The sequence below is a fragment of the Anabrus simplex genome, chromosome 1 (genome assembly GCF_040414725.1).
Source record: "Anabrus simplex isolate iqAnaSimp1 chromosome 1, ASM4041472v1, whole genome shotgun sequence".
Classification (NCBI taxonomy): Eukaryota; Metazoa; Arthropoda; class Insecta; order Orthoptera; family Tettigoniidae; genus Anabrus; species Anabrus simplex.
The window spans coordinates 1,187,504,953-1,187,528,473 of record NC_090265.1 but is presented as its reverse complement, the minus strand read 5'-3'; the positions used below and the strand labels follow the sequence as shown (position 1 = coordinate 1,187,528,473).

The 23,521-nt window shown below is 38.0% G+C and overlaps 1 protein-coding gene across 2 annotated transcripts in view; it reads right to left on the bottom strand.

The window, feature by feature from the left end:
* LOC136858175 (zinc finger protein 660) overlaps nucleotides 1-23,521 on the bottom strand; it is a 110,338-nt gene that overhangs the window by 51,562 nt on the left and 35,255 nt on the right. For both annotated transcript variants that reach the window (XM_067137531.2, XM_067137530.2), the window contains exons 2-3: nucleotides 21,667-21,855; nucleotides 236-648 (exon numbers count right to left, since the gene is read on the bottom strand). In XM_067137531.2, the coding sequence (XP_066993632.2) occupies nucleotides 236-648; nucleotides 21,667-21,774 (521 nt within the window). In that variant the 5' untranslated portion in view covers nucleotides 21,775-21,855. The remainder of the gene's footprint in view (nucleotides 1-235; nucleotides 649-21,666; nucleotides 21,856-23,521) is intronic.

Genomic DNA, 23,521 nt, shown 5'->3' with positions numbered 1-23,521 from the left:
TGCTGGAATTTTATCCTGCAGTTCTTTTACATACCAGTAAACCTACCAACATGAGGCTGATGTATTGAGCACCTTCAAATATCACTGGACTAAGCCGCGATCAAACACACCAAGTTGGGCTCAGAAGGCCAACGCTCTATCATCTGAGCTACTCACTCTGGCTTTCACAGAAGAAAACAAGATGCTATATAAGGTACATTCATAGATCACATCTGTAATGAATGGAACACATTACCTGTGAACATTGAGGTCCTGTTTCCGAACAAATGACTTGCCACATTCTTCACATAAGTATGGTTTCTCACCTCGATGAACAATTTGATGTTTTCTCAAATTATCCCGCTTTGGAAAAGATTTTGAACAAATTGTACAAAGATAAGGAAGGTCTTCCACTTCATCAATACTTTTACTTTTCACTGCAATTCCAGACCTGATTCGCTTTACTCTCAATACACTTTTATTATGATGTCTTCTTTTCAATTCCTTTTTAACTGTCATTCCAGGAGATATGTTCCTTGACCTATGTAGGTTATCGACTTCATTTGTAGTATTTCTTTGTGGTGCTGATGCAACTTGAACATGTAATTTGTAATCTTCTTTGAAGATCTTGATATGCTTGGTATCATCTTGTTCTGTTGACTCCAGTTTCTGCAACAAAATTTACAATATCAATTAACATATTTCTTTCTCTTTACATATGCTCTATTTGGCATGAAGTTCTGTCCCGCATACAAAGGCAGCTAGTCTACAGAAAAACGACAGCTACACTAGGTGCATAATTATGTTACCTATTCATTCAAATATGTTAATGACATCATTTATAGTATTTGTTTGTGGTCACAATATACCATACACCATACACAGTACACCATAAAAAAATTATCCTCTCTTTGCCTTGACACACTACTTCATGTTATCAGTCATTCATCTTATCACTACACACACACAACATCTAGTAGTGTTGCCTCCATGAACTTTGTTTTTAAGAGCTTGATACTTGGGATCTAAGCAGGCCTTCTCCTTTAACCCTCAAACCAGTAGTTGAAATAGCTCTAAATGGTGGGTGCGCACCACACATTTGCAGTACCTGATTTATGTCACTCTGACAGGTGTATTAGGCACTGAATATACACATATAATACACCAAAACATTCAGCATGAACTGAACTATTTGAGAAGTGGTTTTGATTTACCCTCAATGTAATACTTTTTTAAATTTTTCTGCCCCTTTAAATGCCCCCACAAAAAATCAAAAATATTTTTTACTTATACATCAACTATAAATGACTAATAAGTTTTCTGAACCTTTTAAAAATATACATTTTTTTAGAGAAAATTCCGAGGATAGGCATGCAAATTTTACATAAATAGTGTTAATACTTTAGGAATTATTCAATAAAAATGTACGGTAGTTGATAGAGCTCAGGTGGATGTTCATAACCTACCGCAGGTGGCACAACACTTATCTGTTGTGGTGAAGCAGGTCTTGAATTTGCAGATGCATTTAATTCTATTAGAATATCTTCATCATTTAAATCCATAAATGTAGCCATCGTGTGTGCATAACACACAGTAAACAATGAAGGCAAGTCGCAACAAAATCAACACGTTTCAAAGCTACACGAATTGCGACCTTCATTTGTTTCAAAGATATCACACAAAAATTGATGTATTTAACACTAAAACATTCCAAAGAGAAAACAGGCTTGATTAATTTTGCCATCTATTCACAACTTCTTCTAGCTATATTTCCCGGTAAAATACACCTGACGATCTATCGTCAGCGCCGGTTGAGATAGGCGCACACCTGCCGATCTATCGTCAGCTACCAGTTTGATGGTTAAAACATAGCACAAGCAACAGTCTTGTGGATTCAGATCGGAACTCCTTGAGGGGCAACTGACAGTGGCAGCAATGAATCAACCAAAATGGTGTCGACATCACTTGTAAGTGGGCACCGAGTCCTGGTGGAATATCTAGTGCTTAACTGCGAACAAACTCATGTTTACAAGGGCTTCATAATCTTTTCCGGAATGTTGCCTTGGTAGTTGGTGTCATGTGTTTTCATACCTCCTTCACAGAAATGCAGCGAAATGATGCCCTCGCAAAACTCCCAACCAAATAGTCACTAATGCTGGATGTTGCTCTTGTGTAGCTTATTTTTTTTACAAGTTGCTTTACGCTGCAGTGACACAAACAGGTCTTATGGCGACGATGGGACAGAACAGGGCTGGGAGGCGGAAGGAATCGGCCGTAACCTTAATTAAGGTGCAGCCGCAGCATTTGCCGGGTGTGAAAATGGAAAACCAAGGAAAACCATCTTCTGGGCTGCCAACAGTGGGGTTCGAACCCACTATCTCCAGAATACTGGATACTGGACGTACTTAAGCGACTACAGCCATCGAGCTCGGTCTTGTGTTGTTTATACGAATAAAGCTGCTGTCTCAATGCTTCTCAAGTATGCTCCAAGCCTAATGTCCTTTTTAATGGTGCATGTCATTCTCATAGCAGGATTTTAATTTCTCACCATTTCTTTGCTTGTGGAGCATTTTTTTCAAATTTTTGCACCAACAGTTTTGATGGCTGCTAATACCCTTGCCTTGCATCATTGACCACTTCTAGTCCTATTATCAACAGAGGAAGTGTTGTTATATCATTTAATGGTTCGATACAAAAATTTGCTTGTTACTTGCAGTAGTCCAAAAAAGTCAGAACTCTTTCCTGGAGTCTTGTTACACTTGTATAATTTAGTCAGGTAAGTTTATCTTTTCACTAACTGACTAAATGATTGAAACAATGACTAGAAATGTTAGTTATAAAATATACACCAGTTCAAGAACATAAGTGCCTTGTGGTAAATAAGCATGAACATTTTCAAAAGAATCGAGTACCCATGTGGTATGAGCCAAATAAAGATAATATATATCTTCTTTCTCTTTTATGGTAAAGAATAGTGCATTATTTGGCCCAAGGAATTCACATGTACAGGATTTGACTTCTTAAAAATGTTCCAGGCCACATGAGGTTATGCCATTAATTGGTTTGATCTTACAGGAAATATGAAAAACCTCAACCTGTTTCCCAGTCATTCGACCGGGTCAGGAATGGAATGAATGAAGCCCCAATCTAGCGGCGAGGATATGAATTGTGTCGGCTGCTGAAGCCTGTTACACTCCTCTGGGGCAATGATTAATGACTGACACATGAAATGAAATGATACTGGAGAGTGTTGCTGGAATGAAAGATGACAGGGAAAACCGGAATACCGGGAGAAAAACCTGTCCCGCTTTGTCCAGCACAAATCTCACATGGAGTGACATGGGATTTGAACCACAGAATCCATCAGTGAGAGGCCAGTGTGCTGCCGCCTGAGCCACAAAGGATCATCTTACAGGAAGTGACTGAAGTAATTATTTATGTAAGAATGGAATAAATTTCATTCTTCTCTAAACAAGGAAAAATCATACTGTACTGAGGAGAAGAAGTAAATAGAATGGGAGGAAGAATGATAATGAGCACAAGAAGTGAAGAGACTGGATGGGCATACACGGATCTACTGAGAAATGATACTAGGCTCATGTAGTAATTAAATGATATCAAGCTCAGGGAGTAAACAAACTCTGTCAGAGAATGATCTAGTGCTGAAGAGGTAAACAAACCAGGTGGTAGCATTAATCATAAAATTATCTTGGCTTAAAAATGTGTTGCAGCCCATGGGTTCCTTAAAAAAAAAATGCATTTGAAAGAAGTTTATCGACCCATTCTCTAATTTTATGGTCTAGTTTAGAAACACCCTCCATTTTGCCTAAAACTGGGATGGAACCAACCATCTTGAGCAACTTCAAAAATCATCAGAATAGTCAACAACCTGGAAAGGGGAAACATTCCAGCTGATGAACTAGCAGCTAAGCTGTGGCCAACTGCTAATTTTTTCATGGTTAAAAATGCCTGAATACTTATAATATTTTATGATATGATAGTAAAATTAAATGACTGTTCTCTACTAGGAACATAATTTTTGATAGCCAAGGACGGGCATTTATAGCAAGTAGAAATACATATCTCGCCAATAATAATAATAATAATAATAATAATAATAATAATAATAATAATAATAATAATAATAATAATAATAATAATAATAATAATAATAATCTCCAAGATGCTTGCTAGTACACTGCTGAGACATCAGTGTAAGCCTTCTTCGAAGCAGTGCACTACCCAGCATCCTTGGAGAAGTGTGACATTCCAATAGGTGAGCCCGCTGCCACACTGGAGCGAAATGCTGGTTATTTCAAGATTATTATTACTCTTTCGAATTGGGCAACTAAGGACCTCGACGTTCAACTTTTTTTGCATGGAGAGGGCTTTGATGTTTGCCTGTAATCTTGTATTGTCTGGCTATGTTAAAAAAAAAATTTACAATCTGCTTTACATCGCACTGACACGGATAGGTCTTATGGTGGTGATGGGGTAGGAAAGGGATAGGAGTGAGAAGGAAGCGACCATGGCCTTAATTAAGGTACAGCCTCCAACACTTACCTGGTGTGAAAATGGGAAACCATGGAAAGCCATCTTCAGAGCTGCCGAAATTAGGGTTCGAACCCTATGTTGTTTCTTTTTCCCTTCATCCAGAGGGTGTCCATCTTCTTTCGTGATGATTTGTCCTGGAATCCCTTTTTTGTCTTAATATCCTTTTGAGAGGTAATCAGACTCTGATGTCACCTTTCATTACTCCTAGTTCCTAAATGTCTTTTATCACTTCTGTTAGCCATGGTGTCTTGATCTTTCTATTGTTCAGCAAGTAAGAAGCCAGTTGGTCACAGTGAATGGATTTATCCTTGAATACTATAACCATAGAAAATTAGATGTCCTTTCCGTATCGTTCTCTCCTGGAAGTTGGGTAGATGGATGGGTAGTTATGGATAAAGTGCAGTTCTACATCAGTTCTACAACAATGGAACCATTAATCACCATCATATGCATTACTGGAGTGCAGATAATCTCCATTGGGTATGACAGGTAGCTTTTCAGATACAGTGAGGTGTGAATGCATGGTGTTTTTGCTATTGGCTTTACGTCACACTGACAACAGATAGGTCTTATGGCGACGATGGGATAGGAAAGGCCTAGGAATTGGAAGGAAGCGGCTGGGGCTTTAATTAAGGTACAGCCCCAGCATTAACGCATGGTGTGGCATTGTGGCTGACCACCTCATTGGTCACCATTTCTTTTAGGGACCTTCTGACAGGAGAACGCTATGCTATACGCGGTTGCTCCAAATTGAACTATCATATTTCTGGAACACGTGACACTCCTTGACGACTGCAGGATGTGGTTTCGATATCACAGAGCTCCACCGCACACAGCAGTGGTCATCCAGGACCACTTCCATGCGACGTATCCTGATAAATGGATAGGAAGGGCAGGAACTGTTCCCTGGCCCGTCAGATCATTCAATCTTACATCCCTGGATTTTTCTGTGGGACCATATAAGACAACTGGTGTATACACAGGAGCCAGCCAACCCTGGTCACCTTAAACAGCTCATCATGGAGCCACTGCGTCGGATGAGGCTCATTTTTATCTATATGGTGGTGTCAGTAAACAGAATCACAGGTAGTGAGTGCCATTTAATCCTCTTTGACTGCATGAACAACCCCTGCACTGTAAATGTGTGACTGTATGGTGCAGCGTGGCTTCGTTTGGCATCATCGGTCCATATTTTTTGAAGATCTTCATACCCATGCAGTAATGGTTGATAGCAATCTCTATGTCCAAATGTTATATGATGTCCTTCTTCCAAGGGTGAACAACAACATATGGTTCCAACAGGATGGGACAACAGCTCACAGGGTCCGCCAGTCCATGACTGTCTTGTGGCGTCGTTTTCCTGGTCGATTGGTTTCCTGATTTGGCAACATTCATTGGCTAGCACGGTCGCCTGATTTGACTGCCCCTGACTTCTTCTTGTGGGAATACTTGAAAATTCAAGTGTACACTACCCGGTACACAGGGTCATAAAAAAAAAAAAAATACCCTCATTTTAAAATTTAAAAAAATTGCTACTTCATGTAGGATAAACATTTTGAGGTGATTATGGCCTTAAACTGAAGAGGAAAGAAGGGAGGTTTTTGCAAAATTTCTGCTAGCAGTTGTTGCCTGACCTTGACCCGGTGATGTAACCCTCGCTATGAATAGCGCATCTGCTCATATGGTGTGTAGCCAGACCTGTACGACGTGAACTGCCCAGTGAAAATATCAGTGCGTGATTTGTGGAATAGAAATACAATATGCTTGTTCAACATAACTTTAAAACAACTTATCAGTGAGGTGGTGAGGTGATATGCTGGACCATAAAGCCATACACTGATGATATAATCAATTTAAAGGAACAGGATGTACAACAAAATGAAAACCATCAGGCCTGCCAGGAACATCAGAGGATAATGTTGAATGTATTTGCTTGTCAAGTGACCGGGCGAGTTGGCCGTGCGCGGAGAGGCGCGCGGCTGTGAGCTTGCATCCGGAAGATAGTAGGTTCGAATCCCACTATCGGCAGCCCTGAAGATGGTTTTCCGTGGTTTCCCATTTTCACACCAGGCAAATGCTGGGGCTGTACCTTAATTAAGGCCACGGCCGCTTCCTTCCAACTCCTAGGCCTTTCCTATCCCATCGTCGCCATAAGACCTATCTGTGTCGGTGCGACGTAAAGCCCCTAGCAATAGCTTGTCAAGTGTTAGAAGTAACAAGAAATCTATTGGGAGGCAAAGTTTGCAATTAGGAATACCTAAGACTACTATCCAAAAAGGCTCTGCATAAACATTTCCATGACAGTGCATATCAGAGAAAGGATCACTGTTACCATCACAACTGTCATTCCAGACATGCTCCAGCGTATGAAGCAAGAAACTGATTATCGATTCTATGTCTGCATTCCACTAATGGGGGTACATTTAGAAATTTATTTAGTTATGTACAATAACTCCTATCTTTCCTCTTCACTTTAAAACCATAAACTCCTTAGTATGTTTATCTTCCTTGAAGCAGCAATGTTTTAAAATATGGGAATTCTTTTTCAATGACCTTGTATTTTTTTCTCTCCACTTGGAACTTGGTGTAATTTAGATTTCTTTGAAAACTATTCTTGATTCACATGTTCTGTACAACACTACTGTTAGAATTAAATATATCGTATTCTTTTTATAAATTAAGAATAATGAAATTTGAAACATTGTTGTAAATAAACTAACATATTTATTTAAAACTCAAAATAGTGACTGAATTCACACATTGTGTAGTGAGTGGATTCACATCACATCGTGAAATGAAACCGATCAACAATTAAATTTACGTACTAGATGCAATTATGGATGAAATCTGAATTAATTTTTGAATCTTACAATGTCAATAATAATAATAATAATAATAATAATAATAATAATAATAATAATAATAATAATAATAATAATTGGTACGGGGTTACCCATGGAACGCAGAGGTGAAAGAAGGTGCCGAGATGAATGGGTCTAACTACGAAGTCAAAGTTAATTTAAAATTTTAACAAAGGTTATATTTTCTTGAAACAACAAAATTTAAACAACTTAGTGAAATAACAAGGATACAGCAATTTGGAACCAAGACTTGGGAGGACCCCAGACATCAGAATTTAAATATTCTTGTGCTACAAGCCCCTAGTTTACAATTTTGAGCTCCTAGCTCAACTTTATAAAAGATTACACTTTTACACAAAGGGCAGAAATCTCCTAATACATGGAGCACTTGCTCCCAGTTCTCAATATCAAGCCTCGCAGAGGCATTATTACAATACTCAAAAAGAGCTGACGTGCTCTCAGTGTTCCCAGTCTACGCAAGGCAACACAATGCAAAAATCCAATAGTCACAGGCCTGACAAGGCACTATTTACAAATAGCCATTTTATTACACAGAGGTACCTAGTACCCAACTTACTGGGCCTTAGTGAAAAAGAACAATTTCAATAAGCGGCCCGAACAAAATGGAATGGAGTCAAAGATTCAGCTCCACGAAAAAATTTAACAACCTATAGGGCACTTGGCGAACGGCACAGGGGCTAATCCCAATCTACTGAGGTAGTGCGGATGGAAATCACTTTAATATATTGCAGAAACAAATGTGGTACCTCAAACCAAGATGAAGGGAAACTCGAGAGGGTATATCACTCTCTATCCCCGAATTACGGTTACAGATTTTATGAAGTTTTTACATAAGCCGGCAGAAAATTACATTTTTAGAAAAGAAGGTTACATGGTAAAAGTTTCGGACCTTTCCCGCGGGTTAAACTGCTGAGCTAGCAAGAAATAAAGATGTTAAACGGCCATTACCTTGCTGAAGGACTGCTGCCTGATGAAAGAGACACCTCCTGCCTCCTGCTTCACATACACACACTTAAATAGATGTTGATCAAGTGGCCAAGAGACGTGAAAATCCGCAGTTTACAAACCCTCGGGGAAAGTTCGAGACCTATCATGAATAATCAAGCCACACCCTCTCACTTTTATTGGCTAGCGTAAGTTTACACACCAAATCGAAGAAGAAACCTGTGATAGGCCGAAAATTAATTACAGAAATTAGGGATTGGCTGAATTTAAAACTGGCAGAAAGAAAAGATCAATGTTGCCAACCCAAAAATGAATGAACATAATTTAGTAAAGAACAAACTTATGAATACAAAATTTCTTCAAATAAAGTTCCTTCACTTTGCACCAGGGTGCATGATCATAGTTTTTGTAGTGACATCTGTTGCAGAAAGTCCAAACTTCTTGATAAATGGTAAACAAAACACCTAGAATTTCATACAGTACTGGAAACTTCACAATCACGAAATTGAGGAGGTGACATCTTCTGAGTAAAAGTTTAAGTAGGTCTAGTCTGAAGTTCAGTGCTTCTCCTGTAGAGGAGGTTTTAATTGGCGCAAGATTTAAATGTGCGGCGTAGAGATGTACCTCCCAGTATAATAATAATAATAATAATAATAATAATAATAATAATAATAATAATAATAATAATAATAATAATACTTTGCATTGCAATCTACCTACAGTAAAATAATTTTTTTTAAATTCTGTTTTTGTTTGGATTCAGCCCATTATGGTACATGGAAAATATTTTTGAGAAAAATTTATATTTTTTAAGATCACCCACACAATTTTCTCATGAGTAATTAAGAGCCTACTACACTTTAATTATTTTTTAAATACCATCAAACTTTAACACTTGTTGTTGGCCATCACCCTAAGAAAGAGAGAGAGACAAACCCACCCAAAAATTCCTTTATCTTTCTGAAACTTTCATTCATACATCCCTGTAAAGGAAAAGTATTGTAAGCACCATTTTTGTGTTACGATGTTTATACATCAATCAGACTTCACTGCACATGCTGACAAAGTATTGTAAGTGTCAAACGAATTTAGAGGGTAAAAGCAACATCAAAAAGAAATGATTGTAACCACCATCAGTAATATACAGAACACCAGGTTATTGTAAATGCCATTCATTACATCTTAAGCTCCTGAGTCAGAATCTTGTAATTTGCTTACAGATTATCGTACGCGACAATTTTTAATTCTGGAGGGACCGTGAAATGTGTCACTTTCATTGTTTGTGACTGTTGTTGGTCATTGCTGTAGTAACTACTGTCGGATTTTTTATTATGGACACTCGAGTTTAGGCTTAAATTACAAAGGAACTAATAGACCTATTGCAATGCGAGTTATACCAATATTTTCTTTGTTTTATTCTACATTAGTGTATATAAGACACGTTGTTTTCGACGTTCATGAAATATTTTTTATTTGTAGTTGCAATCAATATTGCCCGGGTTTTTGGCTTCTTCTCTAGGAAGCGCTCACTTAGGAATATATACAAAGAAAACTACTTGTCTGATGGTAATGAAATTTTTATATGTTATAACCACATGTATTTGTAGTGTAATACTCAAGTTACAATGTTTTTCAACCATCCCGAAAACAGTTCTTATCATTTTTCTAAAGCTACTCTTTCTCAGCCCAGGATAAACGTACAGCAGCAAACTTGGGCTTGTTTTGAAGCAGTCAGTCATGGTTATCAGAAACTACAACAACTGTAACCGTACAGTGTGGTACCGAATTAATGAAGAGTAATATTGAAAGGAGGTTTTGTGTACGCCGGACTGTGCGATTAACAGCAGGCCGGGTGGTGAAATCGGGCGCAGTGTTGCCGCGTTCAGTAGTAATCACGCGCGCAACGAACACAGTACACTCGCCCCGGCAGTTGTGAAAGGGAATGCCCGTGATCTTGGTTTGTCCGCAAGCTATTTTCAGTTGTCCTATGTTCTGCATGTTGGTCACGTCACTTCAAGATGCCTCCGAGACCGCCGTCATCAGAGGGTGAACTTGCAATGATTTTGAGTGCTATTTGTTTCTTTCAATGTGAGGGGGAAAAGAGGTGACAAGAGGTTCCTTGTGTACCAGAAAGTGGCAGATTGTCTTGGATTATCGCTGTCGTCAGTGAAGAGAGACGGAGCCGCTTCAAAGGAGAATGATGGAAATACATTATCGAGGTCAAGAAAGAAGCGGTGTATGAGACTGGGGCGTCCGAAAGCCCATCTCGGTGATTTTACTTTGGGCACAATACGAAGAAATATACGCGATTTTTATATGAATAAGATATTTCCCACAATTAAAAGCCTCCGCATGAAACTGTTAGAAAATATGGAGGATTTTCCTGATATGTCAATTTCTACGCTTTTAAAGTAGTTCGAAGTTTGGGATTACGATTCAAAAAACTAAACAGGAAACCAGTGCTGATGGAATCTGTAACAGTTGCTGCATCCCGGCATAGCTACCTTAGACGAATTAGAGACTTCAGAGCACGGCTACAAGATCTTATTTACAGAGGAGACCTGGTGCGGACAGAACCATACTATGAAATATGGGTGGCAAGAAATCGTGGTTGAAGCTTTAGAAAACAACGTTGACAACTATAATCTGTACAGAGAGTACATTCACCAAATTTATGGATGGCGTGAAGGGTTCAAAACACTGTCTGGAGCTGGGAAACGCATCACAATTTTACACATCGGAAGTGAAGAAGGCTTTCTTGATGGCGCAGAACTTTGTTTTATTGGCAAGAAAGGAAGTTGTGATTACCAAAATGAGATGAACTCGACTCATTATGAAGAATGGTTCACGAAAGTCCTGAGTTTATTGTGGGTATCATACGATGGTCGATCCTTCATCTAATAACCCGAACATGTCATAGCTGAAACCTGGAATTTTTTTTTTTTTTTTTGCTAGTTGTTTTACGTCGCACCAACACAGATAGATCTTACAGCGACGATGGGACAGGAAAGGGCTGGAAGTGGGAAGGAAGCGGCTGTGGCCTTAATTAAGGTACAACCCCAGCATTTGCCTGGTGTGAAAATGGCAAACCACGGAAAACCATTTTAAGGGCTGCCGACAGTGGGGTTCGAACCTACTATCTCCCGAATACTGGATACTGGCCGCACTTAAGCGACTGCAGCTATCAAGCTCGGTGAAATTATATCTTGGATAACATCAAAGAATATTTCACTACCACCTAGAGCTGACGATTATAACAAATTAACTAAATCAGAGCTGAATGTCCATGCCAGGCATTATTTTCAAACACCGGTAAAGAAGCTGGAACAACTGATTAAACGACTTCGACCAGAGGTACGGTTTGTTTGGTTACTAGTGGCCCATAGTGGCTTAATCCAATCGAGCTCATTTGCGCTTACGTAAAAGGGAAAAATAGCAAAACCAAATATGACTAACACATTAGAAAATGGTAGAGATATGGAAGCAATTAACGCTTTATGCCGAGAAGCCTTATGTACCGTGACCCCTGAACGCTGGAAACAATGTATTAAACACGCTAAGAAAATTGAAGACCATTACTGGGAAAAAGATGGACTGTCTGAAACTGTCCCTTAATTCGAGCCAGTCATAATCAGCATGAATGACAGCAGCACCGATTCATAGGAACACAGTGATTTTTCAGACGAACAAAATTGATAGAATTAAATATTGTAAATGTATGTAAATAATAATGCACATAACTCTTGTAAAAATTGTACAGTGTCATATTTCTAAATTAGGAAGTCAACCACTTTTAAACCTGCCATTGAAGGTCCAAAGCCTTTATGAGAAAAGGTTATGGGAAGTGGAATTTATAAGAGGAAATAAAATTAAAGGTTGAAAGCAAACGAAAAGCTGTGTTCATTGCGCGCGTGATTACTACTGAACGTGGCAACACTGCGCCCGATTTCACCACCCGGCCTGCTGTTAATTGCACAGTCCGGCGTACACAAAACCTCCTTTCAACATTACTCTTCATTAATTCGGTACCACACTGTACGGTTACAGTTGTTGTAGTTTCTGATAACCATGACTGACTGCTTCAAAACAAGCCCAAGTTTGCTGCTGTACGTTTATCCTGGGCTGAGAAAGAGTAGCTTTAGAAAAATGATAAGAACTGTTTTCGGGATGGTTGAAAAACATTGTAACTTGAGTATTACACTACAAATACATGTGGTTATAACATATAAACATTTCATTACCATCAGACAAGTAGTTTTCTTTGTATATATTCCTAAGTGAGCGCTTCCTAGAGAAGAAGCCAAAAACCCGGGCAATATTCATTACAACCACAAATAAAAAATATTTCATGAACATTGAAAACAACGTGTCTTATATACGCTAATGTAGAATAAAACAAGGAAAATATTGGTATAACTCGCACTGCAATAGGCCTATTGATTCGTTTGTAAATAAAGCCTAAACTCGAGTGTCCATAATAAAAAATCCGACAGTATTAGCTTGAGCATGATGGCCATCAATGGTCCGTATTGACTTAATTACTGTTATTAATTACGAGCAAATGTACCCATGCTTCGCTACGGTATTCAACATTGTATTCGAATATCGAAGGAAATAGTGTACATGCAGTAAATAAGATTGTTTTAAAATTGCATTAGCGTTATCCGAGAAAGAGCATGAGGATGTCCCCATACGTTGTTTCCAATGTAAAGTGTTTGTTACGGATTTGTGATATAACGGCAGGCTCACTTGCCTACTGCCATTCACAATCGAGTTGGGAAGTTAACATTATAATTGCAGGCCCCATTGCCTACTGCGCGGTCACAATCAATTTGGGAGTGTTCGTTACAATGGCAGGCCCCATTTCCTACTTCCAAACAGATTACAGTTGAGGAGATTTTATTATAATGGCAAGCAACTTCCCTACCACCAGTCAATTTGAGTTGTGCCGTTATAATTATAATGTCAGGCCCATTTTCCTACTGCCAGCCAGCTTACTGCCAGTCACACCAAGTTGGTGAGTTTCCATCAAAATAGCAGGCCACTATGCCTAATGCCAGTCAAATTTTAGATGAGGACATTTGTTTATAATGGTGGGCACCCTTGCCTACTGCCAAACACAATCGGGTAGGGGAGTTAACAAAACTGCATGCTCCCTTGCTTTCTGCAAGTCAATTCGAAAAGTGAACTATTCATTACAATGGTAGGCCTCCCTTACTAATGACAGTTACACAGGAGTTGGAGAAGGACCCCTTTCCTACTGCCAGTCAAAGTCGGTGTGGGGAGTACTGATTACAATAGCAGACACACTCTTTCTCGATCACTACAAATCGACATCAGTGAATATATATAGATCGACATACGAAAGTATATGCGTGTTTACAATATTGCAGACCTTCATTTACAGATTAACTGCTGCTAAACGTACATCATATCGACAAATGATTATACCATAAGACGCCGGATTTAGTGGCCTAAGTGGCTGGTCCTATGATATCTCATCTATTCTTGCGTCAGATTAAGTTAGAAACGTGGAACAGGGTAAAGTTTTTGTAAGATTATCTCACATTGCATTACTTTTCGGATAATTATGTGACAGCTACATACATAGCATTTGGCTCACATATGACTACTGGGTGGGCCAATTTTCGTGAAGAGTTTGATGATTCTGTATTTCATGTAAGTAATTGAAAGTGTGAATTATGCATGTGAAAAGTCCAAATTTACTTAACATCGATTAATAGAGAAAAATCAAACGTAAAAGGGATACAGATACGGCAAAAAGTCATAAGACCAAGGTTGTAGATCATTCTAAATTAAACGGAGATTGTGCAATCCGTCATGTGATAGGACTTTCCGAAGGTCTGCACCATCATTAAAATTGCCTGCATATTTCGATATTCTTCGGGGATAAAAAGTGAAAAATTTAATGATCTTGGATATTTTCCGTCCATTACAGGCTAAAACGCATAATTTTGTCAAATTTCAATTATCTCTTTTCTTCTGGCAGATTATGCCGCAATCTGGATTTTGGGCGAGGAAGGTAAAAATGAGGACTTTCAGGAAACTAAACCAAAAATTATGCAGATGGTCATTATTACCCCTTAAACGGAAAGGTGTACGAAAATTTCACCAAAATAGTCGATGTAGAGGCACATAGTCGCTACGATTTGATTTATATAGATAAGATATCTGCTCCATGGAAAACACCTTTTGGGCTATGTCCGCTGGACTTAACCTGCAAAACTGACCATTCATGATATCTCCCTTATTAATCCTCCTGATGAAAAATGCACATGAAAAAGTTTTTAGAGGTGGAATTCCATCACGTTTGGTTGATTTCCAGTCAGGTTGGTCTTGTTCTGTATATATTGTGGAAGAGTAAAATCACCATTTCGGTTCCCTATAAACAGCCCGTCCATTCTGGAACATGAAATGCTATTGGCCTTTAAAACCTACCTTTGGACAGGTGGATGCTAAATATAAAGTTTGATTCGAATATCTTCAGTAGTTTTCAAGTTGTAAGGAATACGCTTTACACGCACCCGCTCGTGAGTTAAGTCTGATGGGACGTGTACCGAAAAACGGTCCGTTAATGATATCTCCCTTATTAATCCTCATATTGAAATGATGCACATGAGAAAAAAGGTTTAGAAATTAATTTCCATCAAGGTAGGTAGATTTCCATTAAGTTTGGTTGTGTATATTTTGTGGAAGTGAAAAAACACTGTTTCGGTTTCGTATAAATCCCCAGTCAGTTCAGGGATTTAGAAACAATATTTGCCCTTAAACCTATCAAGGACAGGTGTATTCTAAATATGAACCATGGTGGAAATACATCCAGTAGTTTCTAGCACTCGCGTACATACGGCGTAATTAAGGAAGAAAATAATACAGTTAAGAAAGTTGAAAATTAATAGAAAATGGATTATAACTGAGGACAGCCGGTTAATGACAAATATGTAAATGCCAAGTGAATGTATTGGAAAATCAAATGCCCCTCAACAAATCATGCTGGTGTGTGTTATGGATATAATAAAGCGGTAACAGAGGAGAAATTTAGGTGCAGTGATTCTTAGGTAAACAAATAATAAGAAGATGACTAATGGTGTTATTACTTAATCTATTCGAGGGCGGTTATAACCTCCAACGATATTCCGCCAATATCCCGCAGATAGGCCGATTGACGCCTCTCTTGCCTTCTACCCAAGAAACAACCACGAATTTAAAAGTATGATGAGGAAAATGGCAATACGTTACTTCCCTGCTGGCATGCAGTCAGAGACGTTGCCATGGTAACCTGTAGGTTCGCTGTCGGTCTGTCGGTCACTCAATGCAGAGCATGATACCAGCAGAAAATTGTAAATTTCTCCGTCATATGAAGAGTAAGGTAAATTACGAACATAACGAAAGTTGTTTATAATAAAGAGACGTTTCACGTTCGGTAAACGGAGTTTACAGAAAATCAATAGTATAAGAGAAAATGGAGAAAAACCATTCTGGTTTTCCTATAAACCCCCCGTCTATTCAAAGATTTTAAAATGATATGCACATCGAAACCTTCCCCGGGATGAGTATACTCTAAATATGAAGTTTGGTTGAGATCTATCCAGCTGTTTCGACGTGATGGTGGAACAGACAAACAAACAGACAGACAGACACGAAAAGTAAAAACCACCAATTCGGTCTTGAGTTGACCTAAAACGGATAAATATCTGAAAAATTGGCAAAACAAAAGAAATTACAGACAGCAATTTTATTTATATAGATGAGGGATCAGCATGAGCACGTTGAAAAGTACAGACTTCCACTTCGAGATTCATAACTCCTAAACGGGCATGATATTAACAAACGGTTTGCGCCATCAGGCGCCTCATTCATCACTCTATATGTTTCTTTCTATACCATTTCCTCGTATCGCCCCTATTTAGTGGGTAAATTGAGTTCAAAATTTGAATAGGGTGAAATTTGGGTACATTTGTAACATTTTACATTACTTTTTGCCTACTTATGTATAAGCTAGAATCATGAAATTTGGACCACATATGGCCCTTGATTGTGCCAATGTGCGAACCCAACTTGATGATCCTATCGTTCATATAAGTGTGTCAAACAATGAAATATACTTGTAAAAATCACCATATTTACGAAGAATCCAGAAATACGGCCATATCTAACGTATAAGGCAGAGAGATACGACAAAATGTCATAGGACCAAAGTTGTAGATCACTCCGAATTGAAGGGAGATTGTACCATCCGCTTTGTGATACGACTTACCGTTTAGCCAATAAATAGCTCAAAAGGAATGTCTGCACAGTCATTAAAATTGCCTCCATATTTCGATATCTTTGGGGGGTAAAAAGTGAAAAATTTGCACATCTTGGAATTTTTCTGTCGGGTAGGGACCAAAAGCTATAATTTTACCAAATTTCAATTTTCTATCTCGCCTGGCAGGTTGTGCCGCCATCTTGATTTGGGGGGATGGGGGATAAAAATTAGGAAATTCCCGAAAATTTTTAAGCCCACAAAACCTATAGGTTGTCGTTTTGGATAAATTAGACGACTGCGTTCTTATGCTGAGCCCAAAATTTGAGGGCCCCCAGCGTGCCCCCTTGAGGGAATTTTGAGAATTTTCGAGTTTTCTAGGGATCCTGGGGTCATCAGCTTCTTCCGTACCAAGTTTCAAATTTCTGAGATTTCTGAAAATGCCTCATTAATTCACGTCTTTTTTCATTTTTAAATATTTATATATACATCGTTCCAGACCGACTTGCTTTTATATATATAGATTTCAAAGTCTGCCTTGTCAATACAATTCAAAATCTAGTATATACTAAACCATCAAGTACATAAATATATATAAGTACATGTTTTGAGAATTAAAATTCTCTTCTTCAGCTTATAGATTAAAATCATATGCATGTAAAAGACCCTATTTAAAACTATTTTATGTCTTAACTAAATACTGCATAAAAACAACAATACAATAACAACATTAAAAGTTCAAACACGAATATCATTCATATTATGTCCAAAGTTCTGTAAAACGTTTGTATGTGGTACTAAACTTGAGCAGGTTGTCAGTTATCTAATGTTATTGTGGTGCGGCATCATTTATGACCTTCAACGTCCCACCACCCTTCATGGGTCTCAAGTTGTTATACTTAGTGAAGTTGATGGTTTGAAGGTAATAATAATAATTTTGTGTGGCTATTTCTAGCCAAGTGCAGCCCTTGTAAGGCAGACCCTCCGATGAGGGTGGGCGGCATCTGCCACGTGTAGGTAACTGCGTGTTGTTGTGGTGGAGGATAGTGTTCTGTGTGGTGTGTGAGTTGTAGGGATGTTGGGGACAGCACAAACACCCAGCCCCCAGGCCACTGGAATTAACCAATGAAGGTTAAAATCCCCGATCCAGCCAGGAATCGAACCCGGGACCCTCTGTATCGAAGGCCAGTACGCTGACCATTCAGCCAACGAGTCGGACATGGCTTGATGGTTTAGTATATATAATAGATTTTGGATTGTACTGACAAGGTGGACCTTGAAATAATTAATAACATTGCTGTATTACATTTTATAACTGTCTCAAATGAACTTGGGACTTGAAACATAAGGCAAAACTTGCAGGCAGACTTATCGTATGTTGATTGGCAGGGAAGAGGGAGATTGATAGGAAGAGAAGAGAAGAGAAGAGAAGAGAAGAGAAGAGAAGAGAAGAGAGAGTAGAGAAGAGAAGAGAAGAGAAGAAAAGAGGCTGTTTCTTGAGACAGACTTCGCTGAGCAAGTACGGTCAGTGGCTAAACAAATCGGTTCATTGTGAGTACATATTCCTACCGCTCATGCCCGAAGTGAATTATGCCGCTGAAAATTCTAAACCGGACTGTCAAGAGAATTTTAACCGAGCAAGTTGGCCATGCGGTTATAGTTGCGCAGCTGTGAGCTTGCATTCGGGAGGTAGTGGGATTGAATCCTACCGTCGATAACCTTGAAGATGGTTTTCCGTGGTTTCCCATTTTCACATGAGGCAAATGCTGGGGCTGTACTTTAATTAAGGACACAGCTGCTACCTTCCCAATCCCAGCCCTTTCTCATCCCTCCATTGCCAAAAACCTTCGATGTGTTAGTGTGACGTTAAACAAGTAGCAAAAAAAATATATATATAGTAGAACAAGCATGAGACTGAAGAAATTTAATTTGGTACACAAAGAAAAACATGGAAAGGGAAAAAGCGTGTATCTAAATTATGATTTGTGTCAGGAGAGAGGATTGGTTTCCAAGGAGGTTGTATCAGTATGAGAAGTATTGTAACAGATTTAAGCTTCAACTGGAAGAAGATTAGAAATAACTGATGGGCTATAATAGAGGCCACCTATACTTTACAAAGGAAATTTTAATATGCCCTCCTATTCAATACATAAACATCTGCATCATTAGATGTAGTAATAGTCATACATGTTTCAACTCGTTTGAGCCATCAGTGAAAAGGGTTTAAGTTTTACATAACCGATGCTAAAAAATGTGTTAAAACGTAATGAAGAAAAGAATGAAGACCAACGAGACATGACGGAATTAAAACATAAGTGATTATGGCGAGGTTGTGGACCTCTTAGTCTAAAACTTGCAGTGTGTTTTAATTAAAGAACGAGGACGAATTTGCTGTGCTAAAATTTAAAATGAATGTCTTTGTTGAGTCACCATCACAATTAATTTAGAGGGCAAACATAGTTTCTCTAATTTTTGCTGTTCTCCTGACTATTTAAAATTAAGGCAAACACAGCTGAGCCAACATTGGACACGATCATTGAGAACGAGACCGCTAAATTTGAGAAGGCCAGGCCTTTGGAGAGTGTGGCTATTTAATAAAATTGAACTACATGGCAGTTTCCACTAAGTGTCAAATACATTTTACGTGGCACTTGTTTTCTTCTCAAAATTAGTTTCTCAAGTTTTTACTGCCCTCCTAACTATTTGTGATGGTGACTCAATGAAGACAGACTGTCATTTTAAATTTTTGTCCTCGTTCTTTAATTATAACTCACTGCAAGTTTTAGGCTAAGAAGTACACAACCTCGCCATAATCACTTATGTTTTAATTCCGTCATGTCTCATTGGTTTTCATTCTTTTCTTCATTACGTTTTAACACATTTTTTTAAGCATCAATTATGTAAAACTTAAACCCTTTTCACTGAAGATGGCTCAAACGAGTTGAAACATCTATGACTATTATTACTCCATCTAATGATGGAGATGTGTATGTACTGAATAGAAGGACACATTAAATTTCCTTTGCAAATTGAAAACCGTCAATACAGAATGATTCTAATATCTTGTAATATAATGAGGTCACCTATACGACGAGAGACCTGCACCAGACCTCTCTGGAAGCCACACGCCATGACATGACAGTAGTTTATCTTGTGAATAAATTTGTGGGTGAGTTGCTGCAGAAACTGAGTCAAGAGTGTACTTCTGATGGCTGATTGGAGATATCCAATAAGGAGATTAGCAGGTGACACAAGACGAATATCTAAACATTACTTATGACTCCAAACACAATGATCTATTACCATAAACGGATGAGGACTGATAAAAACGTTCTTTTCTGAATGTCGTACTGTAATCAGTGAAATTTCCACTTTTATTCTCTTATTGTAGTGTAGCAAGTTAATTTTCCTATTGTTTTTATCTGCATTTCTTAATACAATCACTTAAGATTTTCTTAAATGACTGTATTATTCTCATGCCTTATAGTCCTTCAAACCAATCCCTCCAAAATATCATAAGCACTACAAAAAGCTATCATAAGAGGACCATTTTGTTAAACAATACACTCGACAACGACCGGCAAACAATCGTAAGTAATATTCATAACTTTACAGTAAGTTCCTTTTCGTTACAATTGAATAAATACGTAACCTAATACATGGCAATAAGGTGAAAAATTCATTTCTGAAGCAGAATATAAACAGAAACTGCCTAAGGTGTAAGTATTCGACTCGCTAATCATTTTTATCATCTCGGTAAAATTCATATTTTGTTGCTTACGATGCTTTGCCTTTCCAGGGACAATATAATGATGTACAATAAACAACATGCAATGTATCTTTAGAAATTTCATTTGAACTTGTACTGGCAGTGTACACTGCTTGAGATGGATAGCATATCTTTCCTTTGTTTTTGGAGTGGTAAAAAAAATTCAGATCAGCAATTAAGTATGAGTATTAGAAAATGAACAATAAATAGTTTTAAAATTCATTCTGCAACTACAGTATATAATAACAGACTAATAATAATCATCATTTTAAAAAAAATACTTAGGCTAGCTTAGTGGTTACTATCTCCAATCAATCAATCAATCAATCAATCAATCAATCAATCAATCAATCAATCAATCAATCAATCAATCAATCAATCAATCAATCAATCAATCAATCAATCAATCAATCAATCTTCTAAAGGCTAATGCCTTGTTGATGCAACCACTCTCTTCTTTCATTGGCTGTTTGTTTCAGTTCCATGTAATTGTTACAACTTAACCTCTTCTTGATGTCGTCCAAATACTTCATCCTAGGTCTTCTTTTCCCTTTCTTTCCCGTCACTTTCCCTTCAAGTATGTTAGTGATGAAAGTATTGTGTCTGATGACATGTCCAATAAATTTTATTTTCCTGATTTCCATTTCCTTTAAGAATCTTCTCCATATATCTCGGATAGCATTGCTAATGCTTTAGATAAATAAATTATACATTTTGCAGATTTGGAAAAATTAAGGTTGAATATTACAACTCATCACCAAATAATCCAGGACTCCTTGCCAAAACTAATTTCTAAATGCACGCCTGCCATCACCTTATTCAAGATGGCAACAACCAGTTCATAGTCTGATTACAGGAATAAGGTCAGCAAATCCTTAGGGTACTACCATCTTATATCATGTAGCTGTCAGACTGTCATGAGGCTTATTCCATTCCAGCCCAATTAACAACACAAACTTTGGTCAGGGTGGGAATCAAAAGTGGGTGCTTGAAAATTATCATCTACGAAAACAACAATAATACTTGGCAACATGCAGAGCACATGAGAACATATAGGTAATTTTAATTTGTTTATAATACAACCACGTAAGTCATGCAAATCTAATTTATCATTTACACTGAGAAAGGAGAAAGAAAAACTGGACTACAGGGAAAAGTTAATGGGTTAGTAAGATTACTCAGGCTCACATTAAGAGCATCCATGAGTTTATTCATTATGGCCTCATGATGCACATCAACACAGTGATTAAAATATTACAGCAGTGGGTTACCTCTGAAACTTCAAGTTCTGCTTCATTTCCATCTTCTTCTTCTTGTGTTGAATCAGAAGAATGTCTCTCAATACATTTCCTCAAAATGGTATCTGAAGTCTGACACATCACTTTAAATTCATAGAATCTATCAACTTCTTGAGAACAGTTATGACATATCAGAGCTGGCAATCCATCTCCTTCAATCACCTGAAATTCCAAACAAAAACCATGAAATGTATACTTTTGTCTAACAAGTGCACACATTTTTGTTATTTGTCTATAAACAGAAACACAACATTTGAAATCTATGATGCAAAATAGAAGTTTAGAGTATTTACTATATACTCAAGTTTGCAATGTTGACAGTATGCATTAAAGAGAATTATAAGAAAGGGAGTTTCAAGAAGTGAATAAGAAGGTACATAAAAATTTCAGAGGAATCATAATTATATCTCATACTGCCATAAAAATGGACATAATATTAGAATGTGTTAGAGGATATGTGGAAATTAAAATAAATGAACACTGGTTTCAGAGGTCGAAGATCAATGGTGTAGCCTACTTTTCTAATGAGACATAATATACCGATGAACAGTTGAATTAGAGTTACCTGGGTAGTTGCGTGCAACACCCACTTTCATCCAGATGATTATGGCAGTGCAGCATGACAGGGACTCTATAAGATACTGGAAGCATGGGAAGTTGTACTGTTCCATGACCAATGCACAGACTCTCATGATGCACAGAGATTGTTTGAAGCACGGTCTACAGCATGCACATCTCACTCGACAGCATTCTAGATGTGCTCAATAGGATTGAGGTTGGATGACCTTCGGAACCAGACAAGCACCCTCATGTCCATGGTGTGTTCATCGAACAAATCAACTAGATTCACAGGTCTCCTGCAGTGTGCTGGAGGTGAATAAATGGGTGGACAAGATCTGACAGCAGGTTATTGCCTTGAGCACTTGGTGATGCACTTGCACCCTGCCACTGGCGTGTACAAACTGGTACCATGATTCATTTGTCCAGGTGATCTTTCTCTTTGCTTTGAGAGTTCAATAGTGGTGTTCCTGTGCCGATGTTATTCTTTGTGCCTTGTGATGTGCGGTGAGTAGGATACTCAAGTGGGATGGTGGCTTCTGTAAGTCATTGCGAGGAGGTGGTCCCGGATGGTATGGCTCCTTACATTTTGCTGTTTTCCAGCACTGAATTTGCGAGTAATCTGTTGCACTGTGACTCATCTATCTACTCTCACAATCCAAGTTAGCCGACGGTGACCAATGTCATTGACAAGTTGACCCTGACAATGGTTTTCAGTTTATAATTGTCACGAATCCGTACTGACATTAAATCAAGTGTAATTAAGAGATTTCCCACCTTTTCAATACATTTATTATTGTTTTGTCTAGGCCTATATCAAGAATAAACACATAATTAGAATGACAATTAGTACATGTTTTATTACTCTATATGGATCATCTTTGGCTATAGGGATAATTTATACCTAAAATAAGACAATGGTCAAGTTATTTAAAATAACATCGAAAACATTTTAAAAGTAAAAAAAAACAAACAAAAAAAACAACACATTATGTCACTATATTAATGTCTTTGTCTTCTTCTTATAGGGCCTAGTTAGATGTTATATGTCCCATTAATACTATTTGGTGGCATTTTTTACCCTTAATTTAGTGGTTTGTAGCTAAAATCTTCCTTGGATTGTCTAGTGGTATCTTCTTATGTTAATAAAAAGGGGACTCTTCAGTCTAGCCGGGGAAACTCCTCTCGACTTTAACTGAGGTACAATACAGAAGTATTTTCTCATCGGCCAATGTGATTTGTAGTTATTGTTGTTATTAAGGAGTCTAGA